Here is a 14,656-nt window from a genome sequence, read left to right as displayed (position 1 = left end):
ATATTTCTCCAACAACGCAATCCCCGACATTTATGAAATGGCACACAAAGCCATCAAAGATGATTTCGCTAAAGCACATAGTTTTGCCCTGACCACTGATAGTTGGACGCCCCGTGCTACAGAGTGCTACTACCTAACTGTGACGGTCCACTATAATTCATACCTGTCAAGTTGTACGGTCTTAGCGTAATTTGTACAAGTGAGCACTGACTTTTTAAATGTGTACGTTTTTCGTGCATTACGTTTTTTTTTCCTCCGTTCGGATTTTGTCACCCTTTTCGGCAACGAGACAATGTGCGTTAATACGTTGGTTGAATGACGCCAGAAAAGTCAGAGACACGGAGAGGGAAGACTGTTTGTTGTGACGCTGTAGAAAATGCGATGCTAGGCTAGGTGGCTCCAATAGTTCCTGACTGTAGCCGACAGCCTACAATCTACGCCTAGATATTTCATGCATATAGAACTACATACGTAATGATAGACTCGGTAGCGTTAGTAAACAGCCGCCATTTCAGAGCAGTAAACTTCTCAGAAAGGCTCTGTTGTAGTGAACCTTCCTAGCGAACCTAAGTAACTTTTTATCTAAAATACTCCTAAATCGGCAAAATCTTGATTTGAGTCTATCTTTAAAGGATTAAACAGTTTTAAAATTTTCACATGTCAAAAGTAGACAGAAGGGAACTAATGCAAAAACGGGAGCAATTTTATCTACTTTAACGGTTGATTCACAACATTAAATTACCTCCAAACATAGCAAAGGTTACTATGTTTTTGTTTTTTGTTTTTTTTTTTAAAAATGAAAAAAAAACAAAAAAAAAACATGAAAGGTAACACCAGTTACTTTGCCAAGTAACTTTTTTACTACTGTGTATTTCAGTAGTTAGTCACTACACTAGCCAAAGACCTAAGAGGCATTTTAACAGTCAAAATGTTTACATTTTAAGTGTTTATTTCACTTTCTTAAAAGCAAAATAAAGGCAGGTTTTTATTTAAAAAAAAAAAAAAAAAAAAAAAGCAAAACGCAAACCGAACCCGAACCAAAACCGTGATCCCAAAACCGAGGTTCAAACCGAACCGTGGGCTAACTGAACCGTTGCACCCCTACTAAATACCATAACTAGCAAATAATGAAACAACTGGAACAGTAACTGAAGAAATATTTAGCACAGAACATGAATTTTGATTGTTATTTACCTTTGTAGCCAACAGTAGACAAGTGTTTTTCAACCAGTGTGCCGTGGCACACTAGTGTGGCATGATAGATCGTCAGGTGTTCCGCGAGAAATGATCAAATCTCGCATCTTTTATTATTATTTTTTTAATGTCGTCGGGCGTAGTTGCAGTAGGAAGGAAGGAGTAGGTACTATAAGGTTTCGGTCATGTGCAGATGAGCGAGGTATTGCTTGTGTCATCTTCAAGAACTGCTCAAATTTCTAGCAATTAGCTACCTTGCTGTCCACGACAATGTGGACCTCTGCACGTCTTCTGTACATCTTTTGATTAGACTTGTCAAGTGTCGATATACACGAAACTGTCCTTTCTAATCTATCCATGTGTGACGACCATCAATCCTCGCCCTTTGTTTAATTCCAACACTTTGTCGAGGACAGCAAGGTGGCCGATGGCTAGAAATCCGAGCAATTCTTGAATGCGACACGAGAAGCTATGAAACAACGCCATGGGCCATGCAAGCTCAAACGTCATCCCCAAACGAAACACCCTTCGCTTCAAACTATGGACTATTTTGTTCGCCTTTGTGAAAACAGAGAAACAGGCAACTTTTTTGAGAAAAACTACAAAAGTAAATGAGAAAGCTCTCAAAGCAAGTTAGCTTGTTGCTGAACTTGTTGCTAATTCCAAAAAGTCCCACACTTTGGCAGGGACACTAATACTACCTGTCTGCAAAGGCATTGTCAGCGAGATGCTCGGCCCTTATGCGGTTAAAGACATTGCTAAAGTCCCTCTGACAATTCTGGGCTTTTCAAGTCTAACTGCTATAGAAAATAAAAACAGTGAGTGAGAGCTGTTGAACAAGATTCCTGCCAGGATATCGGCTTTGTGCTCATCTAAACAGGCTCAAGTTTCACACTGAATAAGTACAAATACTAAAAAAATATATTTTTTAATATACTGTACACAAAGTAATTTTGGAACATTTTTGGTTTGTGGTGTGCCGCGAGATTTTTTGTAAAAATGTGCCGTGACTCAGCAAAGGTTGACTAACACTGCAGTAGACAACAGTGTTGACAGCAGGTGGCAGCAGAGTTTGACTGTCTCCCCGAAGAGAACAGCGTGGCCAAATGAAGCTTTTTGAAGCAGTGAAGCTTTGCAGCAAACTGGTTCAAAGCTTCATGGTTGTTCATTTGGTCTTATGACAGTCTTATGATGCCGCTGTCAAATAAAATGTTACCGGTTGATATATTTTGGTGTATATATCCCGTAATACAGTGAGGACATCTACGGCTTATGGTCCAGTGCGGCTTGTCAATGAAAAAAATGTCGTTTTTGTGTCAAATTTGGTGGCTGGTGGCTTATAGTCAAGTGCGCCTTATAGTGCGAAAATTATGGTATATAAAATTTCAAAATTAGCCAATTTTTACAATGGCTTAGTCACTGTAAATTGAAGAGAAAAACATCACCACAAAGTGTGTCAAGACCAAGCCTGCCAATTTTGATTTAGTAAAAAGTTGCTTGTATTACAATTTCAATGTCCTAGTGCTCATTGAAAAAAAGTGAAGATTTTATCACCAAATTACATCATGTTTTTCCTACGACTTTAAATGGTCATACACAGTACAGTAGAAATATGACCAATTCTACACAACGCTATATAAAGGGATGGATATAAAAACTGCCACCTCCCCCCACAGTTCCTACTTGCTAATAATAGCAACATCCACTCTCACATCTGCTCATCTGTTCAACAGGAAATGTGCCAGGTTACATATTATTGCTCTTTTATGCAACACTTCATCCACCCAATCACAATTAATGGGGACACAAATATTCCAATTCATTTGAAATCCTTGGCGAATATTTACAGATTTTTAATTGTGCATATACAGTAATGTGGAATATGTAAATGACATGCATTTTTCAACAGCATAAGATGTATTTTAAAATTGAATTGAAACTGTATAATAAAGTAGTTGTGCGTTATTTTTTCCATACTTGTTCCCACAGATAAGCCAAATAAGAGTTAATTTTAGAACACATCGATGAGTTATGCTTTGACTTTTCTTTGGCATTTTGTAACTGTAGAATTTAGGAGCAGAAATGACCAACAAGTGATTTTTTTAAGAGAAAAAGTTGGTGTTTCCAACTGTCTTGAATAATCTGATTTACAGTAAATCACCATGAAAAGCAACAAAGTAATTTAGTAACAGCAAAGGAAATATGGGCCCATTTCAGAGGTGGGTAGTAACATTTACTCTTACATTTACTTGAGTAACTTTTTGAGAAAAATGTACTTCTTAGAGTAGTTTTACCACAAAATGCTTTTTACTTGAGTAGATTTGTCAAGAAGAAACACTACTCTTACTCCGTTACTTTGGGATACACTAATCGTTCCATTTTTTCCTCTTTATTGTACATATTGACTTTATTTTAGCTAGAGATGCCGACAGTGGCAGTCTCAGTTTCACATGACTCTATGATACCAATCAGAGGTAACAATGTTTTTCTCCACAGAAGGGCACTTATGCTCTTTGGACGGGTGATGTTTCATAGTGTGGTTCTGGTCGGAATTCGATGATTTTTGTGCCAACATTTTGGCCTAATATGGTCATGTAATAGGTTATAGTAGTTTAATGATAACAGTTCGTGTAGATGAAACTGCTGCGAAAAAATATATATACAGTGGTACCTCGACATACCGTCACTTCGACACACAATCTTTTCGACATCAGACGTGAATTTGACTCGCCATTTGTTACTACATCCGACGACATGCTCGAAATACGACAATTTATGACAACGCCGCAGTTTCTTTGTTTTGCTGCAAGATGGCCGGACAGCGGATTTTCTTGTGACAAATCAACACAGGTTCCAAGCAGGTTAGTGCAAAAAAAAAAAAGCCGACACTTACCATTGAAATGAAGATGGAAATGATAGAAAATATTAGCGTGGTGTCCGCATCCGTGAACTGGCTGGACAATACAGCCGTAGAATGGCTACGATCTCGACGGTACTCCTCCGACCACCATTTGCCAGTCTTTATAAGTTAAGCTGACAATTATTGTGGTAACATCGCAAAAGAAATCACCATCTTCCTGAGGTTTCTAATCATATATTCCATCAACTTGTGCAACACACTACGCCTACTGTCCACAGCAGTTGACGCTTGCAACAAAACATTAAAAGAGTAAAATCTCTACCGCACTCTCTATCTCACTGCCATGTCAGCTACGCGGTGTGTTCAGGTGCAGCATGCAAAAAATGTCCGCCACATTAGAACCTGATTCGTTACATTATTACAGAAATTGTGATCATTATTATATTATTCCAATTTTTATTTTATTTGTCTTACTATTTATAATTGCTATTTGAAATAGTACCAGCAGTATTTATTAAGGATTTAGTGTAGGTTTTCTGGGTGTGGAACAAATTAATGGAATTATAATGTATTCTTATGGGAAAATCCTGCTCGAGATACAACCATTTCGACCTGGAACAAATTAACTTTGTATGTAGAGCTAACACTGTACCATGATTTTAAAAAAATTCAACATTGTAAGGAATTACTCACAATGTTACTGATTACTGATGTATTCTTAAGTATTCTTTTCAACGAATACTTTTTGTACTTGAGTAAATTTTTGGATGACTACTTTTACTTGAGTAATATCATTTAGAAGTCACGCTACTCTCGAGTAAAATATTTGGCTACTCTACCCACCTCTGGCCTGTTTAAATGAACCATGCGATGATTGTATTTTAAGAATGCCAACAGATGGAGACAGTTTGGTCTTTGCCAGGCGTTGGAAGAGCATTTAATTGTTCTGCAGGTGATTACTTGTAGAAAATATTTTTTTTAGCTTCTTTGAAATCGACATTTTCACAAGTAATAGTGGTTAGGAATCTTTGAATCTGCAGTATTTCTTCAAACGTACCTTCATAATCCACTCTGTCCACTGCATCTCCATATTCAGCATCTCTGAATTGTGCTTCTTTGCAGTCTGGCTGTCTTTCTTTCAATTTTACATCAGCGTTTTGCCTTACTTTTACTCTCTCATCAAAAGAGAGGCCCTTGCCTTTTAAGGATGTGGACAAGCCATCATGCTCGTCCTCCGTGCACGGATGGCTCAACTCTGAGGAAGCCTCATCCGCCACATTCCGCACGAAACCTCCGCTGCCTGCTGTTTTTTCCTCTCCTTGAGTGTAATCCTTACAGGGTAAAGCGATGGCAGTGTTATGGGGGTCCATGCCGTTTAGAAGTAATGTCTCAGGGCGGGCCACCCTCCAGAAGCCCTTTGGGGGTGCCCAATGTCTTGGTGGTAGGGTAGGGGGAGGTGTTTGGGGGCTAGGGGGCACAATGGAGCAGGAAAGCACAGGTGGTGGAGGAGGTGTGACAGGATTGTACTTATTGAGGTTAGGAGGCGGAATGTCGGAGAGGGAATATGTTTCCATCTTTGAGTCTTCATCTTCGTGGAGGTGCGCTGGTGGGGTGTGGATCTCCAACTTAACTTTCACCTCCACCTCCTCTGTCTCCTCTTCATCGCTGCTGCTTAATGGACCCGACTGGCAAGATGCAACAATGGCTTGACCTTTCTCATTGGGCTTCACCTCGCTCTCCGATTTGCCCCAGCTCTCTGGAGAGGACTGTGGGAGAACTGAGCCCAAGGGTAACCTCGAGGCTGAATCCGTTTGAAATCCTCCCGCCACCTTCTCCTCCTCCATTGGCTGCTCATGCACAATCAAATCTGCCTGTGTGCTATAAGAATAAAATTTAAAAAACTGAGTTATCAAATGTCAACTCTGAATATCGGATAGGAACGGTGAGAAGATATGAATTGTGGATCCAGTCACGTTGCTTCATCCACTGATTACTTTGTAGGATAATCCTTTAGAATGAGAATAAGCAAGTGCTGCATGCAAGCGAGCCCCTTCAGCAAGCAATCCCAAAACAGTATGGATAAAAATAATTAATAGAAAGCGGCTAAACAAAGAAGTAAACAAAACAAAGACACGGTGACACTTTTTTAAAGCAAGCAATGAGGGAAATTACCGTAATATTCTGTTAGAGTCGCATTAAAATGTCAGGTCCAAGAGTGGATTCCAAACACATTCCTCCAGTGTTTCTTCCACTTCCATGATGTGCATCCACTCTCTGGCTGCCAGGTCTGTCTCTTTGACGTGATTGGCAGTAGGATTACAGTACGACCCCTCGGCTGCTCCACCCTCACCCAAAAAAAGGAAACTAAAAAAATATATCAGATTTAATTTCGTCCTTGCATCGCGCAGCAGCTTTCCCGAGTGGAGCTCCTCTTACTGTTGCGTAACGCGCGATCCGCACATTGATATGTCAATGAGGAGGATTAAATAACAAAAAGAGGATAGAGGGGGTCAAATCTTTAATCCGGTGGGTGTAAAATAATCGAAAAAACAAGATGACACAAGAATGCGTGCGTCTTATTTGTCATAACAGCTCCCCCTCCCTTTTCATATCTAATGTTGTCATATGAACACGCACGCACATCCGAGCACGCGCGTGTCTCCAGCTGCGATGATGTGATCCGCTGTTTTTTTCCCCGTCTGTTTTGGGTCGTTTCTCCAAGCGCACGCGCAGATTTCGCCGCTAGGGGGAGCACTTCGCTGGTCCGCGTGCGCGGCACGGGCGTGCATGAACACACGCTCGCGCACGCGCACGCGTCCCAGCTAGCTGTAACCGGCTAGCCCCGTAAGAGTTGACACCCTTCCCCGACAAAACCCCCCTCGGCAGCGGCTGCGCTGCACCGTCGACATGGCAAGGAAATATCGCATTTTCTTAAAAAAAGATGAACATCTTCCAAGTCGTTTGGAATGAGTAAGTATTTGTTTTTGCTGGGAACATCCGCGTACTATGTTAGGAGCTGTGTGTTTGTGTTTTCGTGCTATTTGCGATGCTTAGTTGCCAAACGGTAGCCTGGGTTTGTTCAGTAGCATGTTAGCATTCCCCGTTTGGAGTATTTAGTGTTGCTCACTGCGTGTCCAAAAGATGAGTCAAACACTTACCTAGTCTTTTGTTCTGGTCAATAACATAACAAGCAAACATTTTCAGCCTTTTCGTATTCTTTGCTATCACAGTGTTACATAATCTCCCGAGTCAAATCGCTTCACATTCTGTGGTTTGTCCACAGTTCCATTAATACTCGCGCACGGCCCATAACGATGAGAATTATACATTAAAATCCCACTAAATAGCCGCGCCCTACCCCTGCAGTGCTTGACTCCAGCGGGGAAAATAAGCGAATTTATGAATTTTCGCGACGTTCGCTCGCTAGCCCGATTAGCCACCCAATAGCCGTGGCGTGCTAACCAAGTGAGCTTGTGCCCCCGTAAGTCAGCTGAGTGTGAGCTTTCTATCAGTTAACCACTCGGTACGTATGACACGAGAGTTACGACAGCAGACAACTGGAGCCTACAATCAAAGAATACCTGCAGCTTAATGCTACTTTAATTCTAGTGACAAACGTCAGCCTCACAACAAGTTGGAGATAGCGTAGAGAGGCTATTAGCTGATTCGAGCACCCTTTGTCCATAGCCTCAGCGGCGAGAAGCTCGACTAAGTAGGCCACATTAGCAAGCGGTTGTTTTGGACCCACATCGATAGTTCCTCACTGTTCTTCGGATTTGCAATTGGGACACCTGACTACCTCGTTTTTTATTTTGTTGTTGAATGCGACATAAGTCTCCCTCCATCAACTTAGCATTTAAATAGAGCAAGGATTTGCTAATTGAAAGTTGTGAGTATGAGTTATTGAATGTTACATGACACAGATATAAATGCATTGCAATGTTTAACTCATTGGCTGCCATTGACTTGATAGACTTTCATTCCTTTTAAACTGGGAGGACTGGATTGGACGTCTATCACTGTCAGTGGCTCTAAAACAGTGTTTTTCAACCTTTTCTGAGTCACAACACATTTTTACATTGGATAAAATCTCACGGCACACCACGTACCGAAAATGTTTCAAAATTTCTTTCTGTACAGCAAACTTAATAACAAAACAATTCTTAGTATTTATACTTGCTCAGTGGGCAAACTTGAGCCGAACACAGCCTGTGTCCTGGCAGGAATCTTCTTCAACAGCGCTTAGGCTACGTCTACTCTAGGACTGATAATGGCCTTAAACGTGTAATTAGTTGGACTATACAGCATGTCAGCTACACTAGTATGCCTATTATCCGGATTAGTTGTTAGACGGATAAAGTAGGCGGGTAATGTTACCCGCAGCCTACGCGCCGCCTGATATGGACTGCTGTCACTGTACAACATTCGGATACTCTGGAAGGGACGTCATGCCGTCACTGTTTTTAGTGCAGCATGATCCGCATCGCGGACGATCACGACATGACATTCCTGCTCTTTTCTTTTCCACACATTTTTCTTGAAACTTCAAACTACGTCTCAATAATATGCTTAAATTCAGTGCCCATTTGGGGTCCTCACATCGCGGATGACGTGGAGATGAGTGTTTTTTAAAAGCTCGTCTCGTCTCCCGAGTTGTCTCCGATCAGCCAGCTGATGGGCTGGCCCCTCCCAACTCAATGCTGACCGAACATGAGTACTGTATATAAAAATGCGTAGAGGAAAATTAAACCCCGAAAAGTGACCTGCGTGGTACCCCCAGTCAGAGAGGAGTGCAACCAGTTTTTTTCCCCAGACATTTCTGCCTGTCAAAACTGTTGCCACTTCCAGGATCGCCACTTTTATGCAAAAGCAGTCCTGGTTGCTGCTTCAAGGAAATATACTCAGCGCCACACCATATGCTTCTATTTGTTATTTTCCAAGTGGTAAGCGCGCAACTGAGCATCGATTGTAACATCTCAAGTAATGATGTCAGGCTTCCGTTGTTTTATAAAGATTTATTTCAATCACAACATGGCACCTGCTCTTAAAAGCAGAGCGTGCTCTCCCTTCCACTCTCACTCCTGTGTGATGCGTTTAATTGCGATCACGAAAAAAAACACAACACAATGACTGTCTAGAAGGTAGAGCAATTTAGAAATTTGCTGCGGGCTAGGAAAGACTTTCCGTTTCAGAGGTGAACCGCGCGGGCGATGACGTAACACATGAGGCTTCACCTTTTTACGCAGGCGTACCTTGTAGAAGCGGGGAGGCCCTTAAACACACCTTAAACGAAGCGTGGACAGGTATACAAATAGTTGGCAAAATACCCTGAAGAAAATTATCTGTCCTAGTGTAGATGTAGCCTTAGTCTCCTTTTTTTATTTTTAGAGCAGTTAGGCTTGAAAAGCTCAGAATTATCATACAGGGTGAGTTTACCAATGTCTTTAACCGCATCAGTATGGTTATTTACTTTTTGCACTCCTGGTCCTCCATACCTCAGGGCCAAGCATCTCGCTGACAATGGCTTTGCAGGCAGGTAGTATTAATGTCTCTGACGCATTGTGGGACTTTTTGGATTTAGCAACAAGTTCAGCAACAAGGTAGCTTTTAGGACTTTCTCATTCACCTTTATATTTCTTTCTCCAAAAAATTGCCTCTTTCTCTGTGTTTTCACGAAGGTGAAGAAAGTAGTCCATCGACTTGTTTTGAAGCGACGGGTGTTTCATTTGGAGATAACGTTTAAGCTTGCTTGGCACCATGGGATGCCAAGCAAGATAGCTGTGTGTGTTGCGTTCAAGAACTGCTCTGATTTCTAACCATCAGCCAAATTGCTGTCTTGGACAATGTTTTGGAATCAAACAGGTGTTCACATGGATAAAATGGAAAGGACACTTTCATGTACTGTATATTGACACTTGACAAGTCTAATCAAATGATGTACAGTAGACGTGCTGGGGACAGCACTGATGGCTAGAAATCAGAGCAGTTCTTGAACGCTACACTAGCAATACCTCGCTCATCTGCATACAACGGAAACCTACCTAACTACCGACTCCTTCCCTCCTACTGCAACTCCGCCTGACTAAGTGGGGAAAAAAAGCGATATTTGATCATTTCTCGCGGCACACCTGACAATCCCTGTGCCGCGGCACACCGGTTGAAAAACACTGCTCTAAAACATAATAATTTACTCCTGTTCCAGCTCTAATGGATTGGCTGTTTGTCGCCGTTACTGACATTTTTCTCTTCTTTTCTTCCCCAGTATTCATCGTGTGATGTGACCCAAAATCCACAATGTGTGAGGACATTTAGTTCGGAAGAAAAACAAATCTTGATTCCAGTGGAATCTTTCATATATTATTATTATTATTTCCCTATTTTTTCTGTCATAGTTTATACACATTTGCACGCACTCGTCCCCACCCACATATAATCATCATGCCAGTTCAAGCCCCACAGTGGACAGAGTTTCTGCTCTGTCCGATCTGCACACAGACATTTGAAGAGACCGTTCGGCGGCCCATCAGTTTGGGCTGCGGACACACCGTCTGTAAGATGTGCCTGAACAAGCTGCACCGCAAGGCCTGTCCTTTCGACCAGACGGCCATCAGCACGGACATCGAGCAGCTGCCTGTCAACACAGCTCTGCTGCAACTGGTGGGAGGCCAGGTGAGACATTTTCTCATTCAACTCGCAAATTTAGTCTCTGAAAACTGGGCCTGTTTAATCGATCCCAAAACTTAACATTGTTGTTACATGAATGGCAATAGTTGGGGTTGCATGTCTTTTTGCTAGTGAAAGAACATAGATTGACAAAGGTATATTTGATATTATTAGATGATTATGATCATTTCCTTTGGCACGTCTGATGATCTCTCACAGTGTAGTAGTTACATTGGCTTTATTGTTGCTCAGCTTTGTGTGGAGGAATTCCTCAGGTCTTGGATTTTGGAGATGCCCTTTGATCTCTAATTTGCTCATGTACAAAAATTCATAAGGAAGAATGAAAACCAAACTTAAATCGAACAGTTCTAACTTTTTATTAATTATATAGGCTAATATAACAGTTGGTATTAGCAGTTGTTGTTGAGTAGGCATGTGCCGGTATGAGATTTTTTCGGTATGATAACCTTAAGCCAAAATATCACGGTTTAACGGTATCGCAATTACAGCTCTAAAATGTATTACTTTGAGATATCTGGGTTATTAAACTTTTTTCCATTGAGCATGATTTTTATTTTTCAAAACATATTAGGAAATTGGAACATGACTATAATGTTAAATTGAAATAAAAAAATAAAGTAATAAAAAATGGCAAAATAACAAATATTCTAAATAAAAAATAAAAAAAAAAAAGGAGTCCTGTAGGTGAGCATAAACCCACAGCCACAGGTTAACATTATTATCATCTGAGCAAAAATAATTATTTTCCAATAAAAGCACGTGTGTATGACTCGTATCATGTTTACGTTATACATACACACTTACTCAACACAGACAGTTGCTACTGAGAAAAAAAAAAACATGTTTTACCTCCGCTAGACACACTAAACTCTAGAGGTGGGAATCTTTGGGCACCTAACTATTCGATTACGATTCAGAGGCAACGATTCGATTTATAAATCGATTATTGATGACACCCACAAACCCCCCAAGCTATTAGCTGCTTTCAATGTTTCATACATTAGTTACAAAAATTATACAAAAAGCCTCTCAGGCTTGGATAAATGACTATTTCAGTATCAAGTTAACAGTTCAAAACAGTAAATAAAATACTCAAGTTACCATTCTGTATAAGTAGCTTTAAACTACATTCAATTAATTAATGTTGTGAATCAACCGTTTAAGTTGTTAAAATTGCTCCCAGTATCCCATAATTTCCCTTCTGTCTACTTTAGATATGTGAAAGTTTTAAAACTGTTTTAAAGATAGATTTAAGTCAAGATTTTGCCGATTTAGGAGTATTTTAGATAAAAAGTTAATTAGGTTCGCTACAACAGAGCCTTCTAGAGAAGTCTTCTGCTTTAAGATGGCGGCTGTTTACTAACGCTGACAAGTGTCATTTCGCATCTAGTATTCAATACATGTGCTGCTATTAACGCTGTTAAGTCTGTCATTTTGCATCTAGTTCTAAATACATACGATATCTATTACCTACGGTAGCATGATGTGGACGTAGTTTGTAGCATCTGTCGGCAGCAGTCAGGTATTATTGTTTTTTTATCTAGCGGCATGAGTTTAGCCAGAGCCATGAGTTGAGCATTGTCATTACCTGGGTAATGACAAGCATGATGTTCACTCTCGGGACGCAATGCGGTCCATTCCTCATTGCATCCCGAAGACCGCACTGACTATGTTTTAGTTCCGCTTTACTTGACATATTTCAATATTCGGAATTTGGATGTTTGGGAATCGTTCTCGTATCTTGCACGGCCGAATCATGAATAATCTAAGAATCGGACATTTCGCACACCTCTACTAAACACACTGTAGTTAACTCTCGCAGCTGGTGGGAAACGTTAACGATTGTGTTTACGAACCTTTAATTTTGTATAATGCGAAGTCATATTGGAGGTATTGCCTCCTCAGCTGCCACCCTCTGCAAACATGTTTTACATGTCGTTTGGCCCTCCTCCAAGGCGCGGCAGTCTGAAACTTTTCTGTAGCCGAAGTATTCCCATACCAGCGATTTCGTTTTCTTTGATGGGGGGGAAAGTTCAGGAGTTTCACCTCTAGCCATCGTGTTGCACAGCTGACTCACTGACACTGAGCTTCAACTGGTGGGAGGGGTTTGAGCCTTGCAGCTGCAAGCGAGGGATTTCTCCCCCGCGTTATGGTAAATAAAAATAGCTAATATCTTAGGGGATGGTATGATGGAAAATTTTTGCGGTTTTGAAACCGGTTATCGGCACATGCCTAGTGTTGAGACGTAAAAGTGAAAACAAAAAATCTCGGATTTGTGAGATGGCGTTTGGCCATTTCATTATATCAATGTCAGACTGTTATTTGCACTTTGAAGAGCTGGAAGGCTTTGTGCTCCATGACAAAATGTTTATGGGTGGTTCCGTGCTGCTGTAGATTTTCTTTCAACAATCAGAGGGTGCTCTTTGTCAACTCAATTGCAAATTTTCCATCAACGGACATTTGACATCAGCAGAGAAATGTGAAAAAAAATCAAAATTTGGAAAATGAATGAATGAATGAATGTCCTCATAGATTCAATCAACAGTTTATGAATGCCTTGTTAAGGAATTTTGAGGTGCCGTTCTTTTTTGATTGAAGTATTTTCTGACTGTTTGTTTAGTGAAATAAGTCATAATTTTATAACTGGGTGTGGTATGATGAATAGTTTGTCTGTGGGAAATTATTTGCACTGATGGAACATGAGTTCCATTATCACAAGATGTTTACAGACCTACTTATTCAGATGAGTGTCATCACAAAAATCCTCCATGTAGTGAAGATGCAGTAGTTATCACTTTTGATTTTTTAAGCTAACCCCGGAACAAAAGTCTCATCTGTACATCAGTGTAAAATCAAAATGAAATTACAGTTTTTTTTTGTGTGTGTGTGTGTCATCGAACGATAGACAGACAATAGGGGAGTATTTTATGTGTAATGCTTTTATACACCAACCATGCACACATACAGCATCATGTATGGCAGGAGATATAAACAGAAAACATGAAAAAATATTTACCGCCGATCGGGGGGGGGGGGGGGGGGGGATAAGACAAAGTACCCCGAAAGCTGAAACCAGGTAATATGATGATACATATGTAGCACTTGGCTTCACTGTAACTACGGTGAGGGACGAGAAAAGACCGGTGGGTTTACAGTGTCAAAAATTGTGCAGCAAACAATATAAAACCAAATAAATTCAGTTATCACACCCCAATCATGCCCATAAGCCTGATGGATGGATATTTTGATTAGGTAGTGTGTGTGATATTTTTAGTGCGTTCTAGTTTGGTCCTTGAGTTGAAAATGCCACTGTTGTAAAGGATGAGCTGAAAATAGACATGCTTCTTTGATATTTCTATGGTATTTGTTAACGGTGGAATTGCTGATGGAAGTTAAGAGGCTATCTTGTGACAGTCATGAGCTTTCAATGATTTGAGCAGCTTTTTCCTTAAACTAAGGATGACCAGTTACACTGAACACAAAGCCAAGTGAAAGGCTACTCATCTGTGCAATTCATGTTTGTTTAGCATGTACACTACTTTCATGTGATTACGTCCATTTTCAAATGATGTGCATGGCAGACTGACCACTGAGGAAAATACACAATCATGCTGTCTAGAATCAAACCGTCTCTGTTCCTCTCTTTGTATCCCATTTGCAAACTCGATGTATTATTTTTTGTGGCAATGACACTATTTCATTGAAAGCTTGATCTTGACCTTTTTTCCATTGCCTCACGTTGTGTGCAGGTTCCTAAGGCTCAGCCAGTTGCCTTGATTAGCAGTCCTGAGGACTTGCAACATTATGAGGAGGCGAGGCAGTGTGTGGAGGAGCTGGCCCTCTACCTGAAACCCCTTAGCAACACACGAGGTAACTCACACGCACACATTATGGACTTGTTCTTCTATTATGACCGTT

At 40.7% G+C, this 14,656-nt stretch overlaps 2 protein-coding genes across 7 annotated transcripts in view; one reads left to right on the top strand and one right to left on the bottom strand.

Moving 5' to 3' along the window:
- The window catches only part of LOC130929548 (uncharacterized), a 28,543-nt gene extending 21,658 nt beyond the window's left edge, over positions 1-6,885 (bottom strand). For 3 of the 4 annotated variants that reach the window (XM_057856773.1, XM_057856775.1, XM_057856776.1), the window contains exons 1-2: positions 6,227-6,885; positions 5,112-5,932 (exon numbers count right to left, since the gene is read on the bottom strand). In XM_057856773.1, the coding sequence (XP_057712756.1) occupies positions 5,112-5,898 (787 nt within the window). In that variant the 5' untranslated portion in view covers positions 5,899-5,932; positions 6,227-6,885. Of the gene's footprint in view, positions 1-5,111 lie in introns of all 4 variants that reach the window. The other variant, XM_057856774.1, reaches the window with a different exon arrangement.
- Positions 6,860-14,656, top strand: part of rc3h1b (ring finger and CCCH-type domains 1b) — a 32,470-nt gene continuing 24,673 nt past the window's right edge. For all 3 annotated transcript variants that reach the window (XM_057856771.1, XM_057856772.1, XM_057856770.1), the window contains exons 1-3: positions 6,860-7,024; positions 10,317-10,723; positions 14,488-14,608. In XM_057856771.1, coding sequence (XP_057712754.1) covers positions 10,493-10,723; positions 14,488-14,608 — 352 coding nt within the window. In that variant the 5' untranslated portion in view covers positions 6,860-7,024; positions 10,317-10,492. The remainder of the gene's footprint in view (positions 7,025-10,316; positions 10,724-14,487; positions 14,609-14,656) is intronic.

The sequence above is a fragment of the Corythoichthys intestinalis genome, chromosome 14 (genome assembly GCF_030265065.1).
Source record: "Corythoichthys intestinalis isolate RoL2023-P3 chromosome 14, ASM3026506v1, whole genome shotgun sequence".
Classification (NCBI taxonomy): Eukaryota; Metazoa; Chordata; class Actinopteri; order Syngnathiformes; family Syngnathidae; genus Corythoichthys; species Corythoichthys intestinalis.
The sequence above is the reverse complement of the archived record's forward strand: the minus strand, read 5'-3'. Positions and strand labels throughout refer to the sequence as shown.